The sequence below is a fragment of the Rattus norvegicus genome, chromosome 8 (genome assembly GCF_036323735.1).
Source record: "Rattus norvegicus strain BN/NHsdMcwi chromosome 8, GRCr8, whole genome shotgun sequence".
NCBI classification, from domain to species: domain Eukaryota; kingdom Metazoa; phylum Chordata; class Mammalia; order Rodentia; family Muridae; genus Rattus; species Rattus norvegicus.
Genome location: NC_086026.1, coordinates 116,435,134 through 116,447,178, shown reverse-complemented (window position 1 = coordinate 116,447,178; position 12,045 = coordinate 116,435,134). Strand labels below are relative to the sequence as shown.

The 12,045-nt window shown below is 46.3% G+C and overlaps 1 protein-coding gene across 16 annotated transcripts in view; it reads left to right on the top strand.

Annotated features, from left to right (window-relative positions):
- Positions 1 to 12,045, top strand: part of Dock3 (dedicator of cyto-kinesis 3) — a 351,061-nt gene that overhangs the window by 335,040 nt on the left and 3,976 nt on the right. For 11 of the 16 annotated variants that reach the window (XM_006243867.5, XM_006243865.5, XM_039081583.2 and 8 more), the window contains 5 exons: positions 984 to 1,122; positions 1,615 to 1,762; positions 7,238 to 7,356; positions 8,310 to 8,397; positions 11,467 to 11,589. In XM_006243867.5, the coding sequence (XP_006243929.1) occupies positions 984 to 1,122; positions 1,615 to 1,762; positions 7,238 to 7,356; positions 8,310 to 8,397; positions 11,467 to 11,589 (617 nt within the window). The remainder of the gene's footprint in view (positions 1 to 983; positions 1,123 to 1,614; positions 1,763 to 7,237; positions 7,357 to 8,309; positions 8,398 to 11,466; positions 11,590 to 12,045) is intronic. The other 5 variants (XM_039081584.2, NM_001108184.2, XM_039081581.2 and 2 more) reach the window with 4 other exon arrangements.

Sequence of the window (12,045 nt, the reverse complement as noted above, 5' to 3'; positions counted from 1 at the left end):
AGGAGGGGAAATTGAGTAAGTCCTGAAAGACAGTTTGCTAGGCAGGAAGGAGTCCAGGTTAGAAGAATGACATGACAGGATCCAGGCAAAGGAGTGGACACATTCATGTTGTAAACAAAGCAGCCTGGCCTATCCAGCAGGAGGAGTGGAGCTCAAGGACAGAGGTGCAGGATTCCCCAGCAAGTGAGGCAGAGAGGCCAGGCCTGCTCAGCATGGACCTTAGTTATGTGAGCCTTTGGATAGGAGCCCAAAGAGAATGAAGACTTTTGATTGTTTTAAGGAAGAGAGTAATGGTGGTGGTGTGGCCTTCAAGTAATGATTGCACAAAACTCAAGAGTTCTGACCTCAGCAGTCTCAAGTGGGAATACTCAAAGCCTTATGACAGGAAGCCAGGTTTAGGAAAGAAATCCACTACAAGGAGTCTCTGGCTTAGATTTATTTCCCAGCATGCAGCTCAGTAGAGTGGCCACTCAGCTAATGAGAGAGTAATAAATGAATAGAGGGCCTGCTAGTAGTAATAGGGGAAAATTGTTGGGAAACTTGTAGTCATAGATAGTTTACATCTATCTCTTTTGATAGTGTCCTCATATCAGTAAGACGCCTCTGCTCCCAGAGCAAATCTCTCAATAATGCTGGATCAGGCAGTGTTCAGACTGACATTCCATAAAAAGAGTATAGGATCTGTGACCTGACCTGATCTGCCTTTCATTCCTCCTGATAAACTACTATTGCTTTCCTCCTGAATGGCTGTAATCCATTTAACTCTAAAGGGATTGCATTAGTGGAAGCCTTCTCAGGCCAGTGGCAGAGTGAGGCTCAGAACTCCTCTAGGCATCAGACAGGTATGAATGTTAGCTATAGACCCCCGCAAACACATACTGGCTAAGGCTCGGTGTCACTGTCATACACCTCCGTCCTCCTGCTGCCTAGCATGCTTCCTTAGCTGTTCCTGATTCCTCCCTCTTTGCTGTTCTTGCTCACAGCCCCATGAACTTGATGGGCACAGGCCGCCATTCATCATCCTCTCTCTCCTCACATGCATCGAGTGAAGCAGGAAACATGATGATGATGGGTGACAACTCTATGGGTGAAACTCCTGAAGACCTCTACCACCACATGCAGGTACCCGAGCTATGCAAGAATGAACAGGGTACTATTGCTAGAGGACTCAGCTTTCTGGAGTCTGATCTGATGGCTGGAAACTCAAAATTTCTAGCTTCTGGATTCAGAACACACATCTCTATAGCTAGCAAGGCTGCCTTCTTTCTATATACCACAACGAGCCTTAGGTCCCATGCCTTATTGTACAAGCAGGAAGTCTAGCTTCAGACCTAGCTGCTGTTATGGATTGCATGGCAAAGACCGTCTACCAAACTAGCCTCCTGTTTGGCAGTCCTGATAGCTAAGTCCTTCCTTCTTCTCCATGTGCAGCACAATAGAGTCAATGCTCCATGTGGGTGGTCTGGATAGTCCTGAGTGCATGCCATCAGCCCAGCCTCCAGCAGGGTCTATCACTTGGCCTGGGTCCTCAAGGACATGAGTGCATAAGCCATTTCTCTCTGTCTCTACCAGCTTTACAGCACTGACCTCGTGCTCATCTCTCTTCCTTTGCAGCTTGCATATCACAACCCCAGGTACCAGGGCTCAGTCACCAACGTCTCTGTTCTGTCCTCATCCCAGGCAAGCCCTTCTTCCTCCAGCCTGAGTTCTACTCACTCAGCACCATCCCAGATGATCACCTCCGCCCCATCTAGCACCCGAGGTAAGGATGACGTGATGCTGCTTGATGAAGAACACAAAGTTTCCTGAACTCTATTTGTCTTCCTTTCAAATGTCCTTATATCTTTGAGAGTGGCCTTGTTGTCACCAAAGGATACTGAATTCCTTTTGTAGATTGATAAAGTTAGAGGGAAATATCAGGGCAGGTAAGCTGGAGTTGTCACCAGCAGCCTGGAGGAGAGAGATTAAAGAGGAAGAGAGAGTTAAACTTTCTGAGTTAGAAGTCAGAAAAGCAGATAGGCGCAACGATGTAAACCTACAAGCAGCCGTGAGGATGGCAATCTGCAGGGAGCTTGGGGACAGCACAGGCGCTCTGAGTGCTGGGACAAGCAGGCTTAGAATTGGGTAGATGTCCAGAAACAAACAGAAAGAGAAAGGAGAGGGAGGTTTGTAGTTGAGTGAAGAGTACCAAGGATGTGTTGGAGGACAAGAGGGGACTGGGCAGCTGATGCTTCTGTGATTTGGGGAGGGGGTATTTTGTCTTGGAGTTTTTTGTTGTTGTTTTGAGATAAATTCTCAATTTATAGCCCCTACCTGGTGTAGAACTCAATGTGTAGACCAGGATTACAGGAAATCACAGAAACCCACCTGCCTCTGCCTCCCAAATGTTGAGATTAAATGTGGCCTCCTTGTGCAGGTTTTATTGATGGGCACAAAACTGCCTTCCTAAGGGAATGGCCTTGAGTGTACAAAGGCTATTCCACATTTTAGACTCAGTAAAGAGGAAATATTTAAGTTTGACTTAGCTTTGTGAGTTGTTCTTGGCACACCTATGATAGAGGTAAAAACTACCTGCATTTACCTGCATTTATTGTCAGTTTTACCTTCTAGATTTCTTAGCTTCTAGATTTCTTAGGCCAGTAATGAGTAAACAGCAGCATTTATTGCTGTCAGTTTACCTTTTGGGTTTGTTTGGGGCCAGTTTGGAGCCTTGTTACTGATTTAGGTCTAACCTTAGATACAGCCAGCTTGTACATCTTCATCACTTACTGAAGGGCCGGTATTGTTTATTTTTAATATAGCCACAGAAGGCCAGCACTTGGAAATGTTATATTCATCATGCAGATTCTCCATTTGTGTGTAAAAGTCTGTCTCTCTTTAATTGCCTTCAATCCCATGTTTACCAGGGTATTTACTTATCACTGATCAATCATATTTGTCACAGAGTACTCTGGCATTGCTATTCATATGCCTTAAATGGTGCCTAAAAAGTGATGGCTACTTAGGTTCATTCACTCTCTCTGCCTACCAGCCCCAGTACGGTGTTAGAGAATGCTTATATTGTCAGCACCCAGACTTTGGGGATTGGGTCACCTCTCTAGCTGACTGGAGATCCTGCTCTGGCAGTATTTTCTGTCATTCTGCTACTTGGTAGCCAGTGTTGCATTTCTACAACAGTAAAGGGAGAAAACTTAGTTCTTTCCCACTGAAATGCTTACTAGGCAAAGTGGTCTGATCCTATCAACCAGTCACTGGCTATTGAGTTTAGGCTTCAAAAGGATAAGTTCTGTTTCTTCTGATTATTTTATACACAAAGACAGTATAAACTTATAGCAGTAAGAAAGAGCTCTCTCCAAATCCCTCTTCATACAAATCCGTGAGGCCTGCAGTAAACACAATGGAAAGAAGTGATGTAGTGTGTCCTGGTGGAGAGATGTGATGACCAGTCAGGAAAACCTTGGCAAAGTGAAGAGAATCAGGTAAGGTTAGGGCAGAGCACTCACAGACTAACTTAACCACCTTTTGACTGTGTTCATATGTCCAGTGAGGAAGTGAATGCTGAATTTGGGCTACATGTCTTCACACTCACCAGCCCTCTACCAATATTGCTTTCCTTAACATGAGCTAAGGGATCCAGACAAGTAGGACCAAACTTTAGGAAATAGTCTATGAAGGTTGCAAACAGACAGGACTGTTTGTTATGTAAAGGGCCTACTAAAAGATGGCTTTGGGTCCAGGGACTAAGCCACTACCCAAAGGCTATGCATGGACTGACCCTGGACTCTGACCTCATAGGTAGCAATGAATAACCTAGTAAGAGCACCAGTGGAAGGGGAAGCCCTTGGTCCTGCTAAGACTGAACCCCCAGTGAACATGACTGTTGCGGGGAGGGCACTAATGGGGGGAGGATGGGAAGGGGAACACCCATAAAGAAGGGGAGGGGGAGCGTTAGGGGGACATTGGCCCGGAAACTGGGAAAGGGAATAACATTCGAAATGTAAATAAGAAATACTCAAGTTAATTAAAAAAAAAAAAAGATGGCTTTGGGAGTAGAAAGGAAGGAAAGCCTAAGACATAGCTGTGAGTGTCTGGACACTGGTATTCATGGTGTCTTTCAGTAAGAGCCATGATCAGAGCTGCAGAAATAGACTCCACACTACTACCCAGACTTTGCCACCTTCTTTACCTCAGGGCTCCTAGATATCCTCAGCAATATCCAATGTTGTGTTTGGCTGTTCTTACCGATTATTAGTGGATATTTTGGCATACTCACTGGCTTCCTCCTAACTTTCTGTGTATTCAGCTCAGGGCTCTGGCCTATGGCCTGGGTCTTCCTTCCCTCCTCCTTACAGCTCTCTATACCCAGAAGTCTGTCTCCTAGGTGATCCTAAATCCACTGGCAGTAAGATTAACCATTACATCATCATGTGTCCCTATAGCAAACTAGTAAGTGATTTGGTCACTCATATGCTTTTATTGAATGCTCAGTGGAAATAATGTGTATGACTGATCTAAGAAGCACATCAGTGTAAAATAGAGGAAATTCTCCTGCTTATCTCCTTATTTCTACTACCTTGTTATCTGTTGCTGCATAATAGAAAGTGTTCTCAAAACTTACATATTTTAAAACAGTTGTCTTAGAATTCTGGATTAAAAGGATGTGTCATGAGGAAAGGAACATAGTTGAAAAAGGAAATCATTGATGATCACCATTTTTAGAAACAAACTCTCCCCAGTGGCTGAACTCCAGAATATTACACAGAGGAAAGTTGAGAAAAACCCCTTCCCTCTCTAAGGCATTAAGTGTTAAATAGAACTTGGCCTAAGGCAGGAAACTGAGCAGAAGCAAGAAGGAAACAAGGGAACCACTACAGCATCCGAATAGTCTATACACAGCCATCGTGCCATTGGAGAAAGTTAGACGCCCACACATCTGTTAAGCACCGTGTAGGACATGTGAAGGAAGCACACTGCATAGGGCCAGTGGGATGGCTCAGTGAGTAAAAAACACTCGACACACAGGCCTACATGACCTGAGTTCCATCCCCATTACCCACAGTGGAAAGAAAGAACTGACCCCCAACTCGCACACTGGCTTATAGGTGCTGTCACTCTCTCACACAGTGTAAAATCAAACAGGTTCTTAAAAGTCCACACATCATCATGGGAAAGACAATGTTTTCAAATGAATGTGGCAGTGTAATAATGGAAGTACTCTTGGCAAGCAAGGCAGTGAGTGGTCTGTTCATTTATTAATGTCTTCTTGTGACCAGTGAGGGGAAAAGCTTACTTGGATAAGGTCTGGAGTGGAATCATCCTCCTCACTCAGAGATGATTAGATCATTGTCCTTCTTTGGCATACCCACTGACACCCTGTGCTCTGTCTGGTTCCTGTAACTGGAAATCTGTGAAACCAGTGCCTGCAAAGAACAGACTAATTCTTGTAAGTCCATGGCTCCCCCTGGTGATCAAAAAGCAGATTACCTATGAAATAGATTTGTAATCCAGGGGCAGTAGGACCCAACTAGGACCTAGGCTTTATTGGCTTGCACCTGAAGCAGTTCAAACGTCATATGAATGTACAAGCCCTCATGGTATTTAAATGTCTTAACATTAACATCACCCTTGTTCCACCAAGAGACTGGCTACCTAAGGCAGAGACAAGTGAATCATCTGAGTTGAAGAAAATTAATGTACAGTACTCCTTTGTTAGAACACAAGAGGGGCACCACAACTGGAGTTTTAAAAGAGAACATAAATACCAGTGAAGCCACAAAACAAGAGGTTAATATTTCTAAATAACATACTTTAAACACTCCCTTGTCAGTGAAGGCCACTGTAAAAGATAAGTTCTAAAGCCTGCACAGAGGTTCTCTTAGGACAGCAACAGAAAGTTACAAACATAACTAGAAAAAGTTACTTGCTGTATTTACACAGACCTTTTGGACTACAGTGGATGCAAGAATTTTTCAAGGACTCCTATAGTGATCTGGCTGAAGACCTGGGTTTGCTTTGCTTGAATTTTTTTTAACAGTGCTGGCACCACAGGCTCAAGAGAGCCCAGGGAATGGTGTGTTTCAGGGACTCAGAACTCAGGATCTGCAGAGATACCTCTCAGCTGAAGCCAGTGAGCTAGTCTCCACCGCCCAGCTTCTCAGAGCTGAGTGAGTCAGAAGCAGTGGGATCCAGATGACTTTGCCTTGAAGGGACTGGTGGATAGGCTGTTGTCTGATTCAATAAAGTGTGTATTTGCAGAACTGTTCCTACCACTCTACCACAGGAAAGCCAGTGCATTATCTTACTGCTGCTATAGAGTTTTCTTAAGAACTACAGATGGGAAGTCCCTCAGTGCGCTGATAGCACCTCAGCCAGACTTAACTACAGCGTCTTCATAGAAAAGGACATGAAGCTGGATGGTGGTGACACAAACCCTGATCCCAGCAGTCGGGAGGCAGACGCAGGCAGATGTCAAGTTTGATGCCAGCATGGTCTACAGATCAAGTTCCAGGACAGCCAGAGCTGTTACACAAAGAAGCCCTGTCTTGAGAAAACTACCAACAACAACAACAACAAAAGAGCCTAGGTCTAAGTCCCTTAAGTTCTTGATTAGTTATATGCCTATGAGCTCAAGGGCAGGCCAGTATCAAGCCCACCTGTGTGTAGAGTCCTGGGCTTCTAGCTAGACTAGACTGCCTTTAAGAGCTGCAGTAGGGCTGACAGGTAAGCAGAATCAAGGTCTAGGAGCCTACCATCTAGAAGGGATATGCCAAAATGGAAGCCAGCAGAAAATAGAATCACTGGTGTTTGAAGAAGGTAAGTATGTGTAGACCCAGTATGTTGAATCAGAACTTTGTGCTTGTTATTCCAAGTGTCTCTTGTCTTTGTGTTATGGCTCTGTCACAAGCTGGCTTTGGCTCCCACCTGAGCCCTCTAGAAGAGGCTAGTGTGCAAGCCATGCCTCTGCCCTGAGGTTCAGAAACATCAAGAACTCTCTGCATTCAGCCTTCAACTTCCTTATCCTTCTCCTCTGGGTATGGGGGTAGCCTCTGTCAGCCAACATACCAGATCTTCACCATCTATCCACTAAATCTGCCTCACTCCTCTCGTGTTTTGCTGAGTTAGTTCACCCTAACTGTGAGGGATACCTATCCTGGTCCCCAGTCCTAAGGATGCACGACCAATGAGCCTTCCATCTGTGGTTTGTCATCTGTTCGTGATTGTTCTCACTTGGTTACAGGCTCTCCCTCTCTGCCAGATAAGTACCGACATGCCCGGGAAATGATGTTGCTGTTGCCTACACATCGGGACCGCCCAAGCAGTGCCATGTATCCAGCAGCCATCCTAGAGAATGGACAGGTAGCAGACCTCTCGCCCTGACTAACTGTCCTCTGCTACAAGTGTGTTGGCCTGGGCTCCTTCATTGCTTTTGCTAAACCTTTGCACAGTCTTGCATGCCTCCCTCATTCTCCTGTAAGAAGGCTGTTTGACTCCTGGTTTGAGGACAGTGAATCTGAGGGCCAGAATCAAGACAGCGTAGGAATGAGGCAACAGGGCTGAGACTAGACTTGCTTGGGTATCTAACCCTCTGGCCAGCTTTCTCAACTACTCATTCCCCATTCCTCTGGCATAAGAAGTTGGCTTTCATAGCATCTTAGGAAAGCTAGAATGAGCAGAGGTGTGAAGACGTCTGTGTGTTTTGCTAGGGTTGCTCTTCAAACTTAGTTCTATAGACACTGTGCTTGAACCAGCAAGTAACACTTAACCTTAGGCAGTTTGCCCCTGCCTTTCTATCCAAGCCCATAACTGTCCTGGACCCAAAGTGCCAGGAGTTTCTAAGTGGAACCTCTCAGATCTGATGGGAGCTGCTCAGCAGAGCAATGGGACCTTCCAGACTCCAGGTTTGGGTGCTGCTTTCTCTCCCCTTAATGCTAACCTGGATCTGAGTGGGGTTCTCCCAAGAGTTAAGACCTATCAGTGCTCATGAGGCAGACAGGGTCTTTAAACCTTTCTGTCAGTGGAAATGGAAATGGAAAGATGTGACAATAAAATAATGGATACACCTCTGTCCTACACAAGACAACCTTGGTGATGTCTCAGTATCCATGGAAGTGCTCTGATCCATGTACTTGGACTGCGGAATCAGATTTCCTAGGGCTGGTGTGGAGCTCTTGGCACATCTCAGCATGAGCCGTCATACTGCTCTGATATCCTGTGTGAGCTTAGAACGCCCTGCCTCCTGTAGTCCATACACTGCCTCCCACAATGTAGCTGGCTGTTTTCACATTCTGATATTTTTCTCCTTCCCTCAGCCAGCAAACTTCCAGCGGGCCCTGTTCCAGCAAGTAGTTGGAGCCTGTAAACCCTGCAGTGACCCTAATCTGTCTATGGCTGAAAAAGGTACTTTCCTCACTCTAGGAACTCTCTTATGTTTGTCCCATCTTGAGTGTCTGACTCTTGTTCTTGAGTTATCAACTGTCCAGTCCTGAGCCACAACCCAATGCCCACCCAGGCCTGTCTACCTAGACACAGTGCTAACCAGTTCCTCCGTCCACTGTTTAGACCCACTGTCATGGATCCTGTTTGTCTATCTGCATCTCTCTCTCCAGGGCCCACCCTCATAGAGGCCCAACTGCCATCTGCCCTGAGTTATTCACTGTAACTCTGGCTGTGTGGGCGTCCACTCTCCTATGCTCTTCCTAATCGCTTCTAGAATTTAGCATGCCTAATGGTCCCTTTGGGGCTTCCAAAACTCCGTGGAGCTCAGGATGTACTATGGCCAATGAAAGCCCCCAAAGGCATGGAAAAGATACACTACAGTGAATTTCCCAAAAGTAAGTTTCACATGGAAAGCTCCGGGCTTCAGTGAAGTCCCGTCATTCCTTAGCCACTCTGGCCAGTGACTACTGGTTCTATCTGTACACCACTACACAATTGAAAATATCTCTAAAACTGCAGCTGTTTACATCAGTATCACATTGCCTGTGCTCCTCAAGCTGACATAGGAGCCAGCATCTAACCTCTATGACCTTGAGCTGAAGCCCCACACACCTGAATTAGGTTTAGCACATCAGTATCTAAATGGAGACCAGGCTGAGCTTGTCTGCCAACTAGAGCCTGGCACCATAGTTCACTCCTCTTCTCCATCTGTTGGGCTCGGTGTACATTCACTTCCCAGCAGTCTAGTGTGTTGTCCCTTAGCCCCTCAGACCCTGTCCCTTCATCCTGTTGTTACTGCACCTGCTCACCAAGTGCTGTCTGCTGTCCCTGCTGCTATTGCTTCCTCTCTTGATTATCATAGAGGACAAAATCTGTGTCCTTTTTAAGGGGTCAAACACTGGGTCCAAATCCTCGGTTCCTAGTGAGAATTAGTGCCAGATGCTCAACCACAAAGAGCCTACTGAAGATGCCTTCCTAACCTCAAGGCTGCGTATCCCAAGAAAGTGGCTTCTTGGATTTCTGCACCAATTACCCGAAAACAATGAGTCTTTTTTGGCCTAGGAGGCCAGAATCCACAATGGGTTTTCTTCACCTAAGATGCAGCTCAATCTCAAAACTAGCCAAGAGTCACGCAGCTCAGAGCTCGAATGAGTGCTGGTGGCCACACCAGGATGCTCCATCAGCTGGACACAGAAGAGCCTCAGACCTCAAGCCATACTGCAGCAAGGAGCTGGACACAGCCACCCTAGGTGTATTAGGGAAGGACAGGTGCCTCCAAACAAAAGCTGAGCCCAGAGCTACCATATCCAAACCATGAGGTCAGCACTTAGTGTCAATAAATTAGACAATTTCCCATTGGGAATACCTAGGCCAGAATAACTCCTGGGTCCCTGTCCCAGGTCCCCTTAGAAACCTACCTTTCATTTGTAGGTTTTTTCCTTTGCCAGTCACTCACAGACAGGACAAGTCTGCCCTATGCCCTGAGACTGGGCACTGGGGACCTCAGGCTAATGCTGTAGATGTGTTAATGCTGATACAAGACAGGACACAGTGAATATTGCTCATCTACTGGGATAAATCATTCTCTTGGCCACTCTACATGGCGAAGGTCCACTGACCTCACTGCAAATTTATGGCTTCAGGTTGACATGGTATGACTTGCTTGGACACCATCTTAAATACACCCTTTCTTCCCCACAGTGTTCCTGACCTCAAGTTCCTTTGGACCCATGGGGTAAACTTTTGCAGATCCTTTTGGAGAAGCTTCTCAGAATCATCTCTAAACTTCTGCTTCCCTGAGATCTGTGACTTTCATTGTAAATGTCTTTCATCTCTTGTTTTGGGGGAAGAGAGAGCTTGGGTGCTCAGAACCAAGAAGCTCCTGTTGTACCCTGGAAGAGGGAGTGCCTGTTCTTGGGCTCAGGCTTTCTGGTGCAGCCATCTGACACAGAGCAGACTCAGAATTCTTTTTTGCAAGTAACAGCTCAGTGGCTGTTCATCAGATTCAGATGCCTTCCTTTCCGCTATTAGCTATCAACAGATCATGAGTTTAAGCAGTTCTTATAACTGAAGTTTTACCTGTGCTGTGCTGCAGGCACATTCTAGTCCCTGAGCAAAGAGAAGGAACATGATATCATTCATGGAATGCCATGGACCCAGCACTTAGGACCATATCCTACTCAAAGACCAAACTCCAGCTCTTTCTGAGGCTGCCAGCTTTTATCAGACCTTGGAATTTGCCATTGAATGTCTGGGCCAAGAAAGCCCAAACTTTGGATATTTTTAGCTCCCTCTAGGTACCACTGCCTTAAAATAGTGCCCATACCAGACACCTAGACTATGTAGGCTGTCCTTCCAAAAAACCCCTTTAGAGCCAAGCTTCTGAACAGAAGCTAGCTTCTTACTAGCATTTGTTCTCTGGAAAGAACTAGATGTGCTCCACATTGCTTTTTCTGCAGAGTGCCCAAACCCCCAAATCACAAACTCTTGCCCTGCTCCTCTCCCCTTTTACAAAGAGCTGTCACCCAGCTGTAGCCAAGAGCCAGTGCTGTTGTGTTGGACTGCTTTGTCTGTGGTCTACTCTATTCTGCATCCCAGGGCTCCATCCTCCTTTTCACCAGGGCATAAGCCTTGATCTAACTCTAACTTGAGAAGAGCTTTTTGTCCTGTGATCTTTGTGGGATCTTCTTAGCTGTCCTGCTCTCCTTCCTGTGGCCTTCTAGTCTTTCTTCTCCTGACAGATCCCAGTGTCTACAGGTGTTTACTTCTTATTGCACTTTCTTTCGGTTTGCCTTAACTTACACACTCTTCAGAAGTCAGCTTACTCTTGCCATCATAGGCAGCTTCAATCTCTGGCCAATCATCTCTCTTTGCCTTGCTTGGCCAATTTTCACCTATAGGGCCTGACATACCACTTGTGTGCTGGCTACACAGAACACACCTAGAGAAGACTCAGGCTATAGGGCAGCTTTTCCAAATAGGAACTTCAGGAAGTAACCTCCATTCACTCCATCTCTTTCCACCCTTCAGCGGTGCCAGCAGCCCCCAGCAGCTGGAGCCTGGATAGCGGAGCCCAAGAGGCCCAGCCCTTCCTGTCTGCCCTCATGGGGCACATCATGGTCCCCCCAGTGCCTCCCCGAAGCCTGCTGCATGGTAAGCGGGTCCCCCAATTAGTTTCTAGTCTCTTAACTCTGAGCAAGGGCTAGATCAGTAGCTATCTAGACCATCTCAGCCAAGGAAAAAGCATCCACACCACAGAGAGGAGCCTGCTGAATATTGAGGCCAGTATGGTTCCTGAGTCCTACAGACTAGCCCAGGAAGGCCATCCCAGTTAGGGAGGCTGAAGACAACAAAATCAACTATGCCAGATACACTAATCACCAGCCTGCCACCAACCGCCAGCGAACTAGAACTACTCCTGTCTGGGGCCTGCTGTTTCATGGGCTCTGAAGCACTCAGATTTCCTGGCCTCCTGTGTGAAATGTGATTATTTTACCCCAGCAATCTCTGTTTTGCAGACTGTCAACATAAAGAAAGGTTTTCTGTGGCCTTCAATGCTGAGATGTTCTCAGGGGACTTTTCCACACCTGCCCAGTGCTCAGCAAGGTG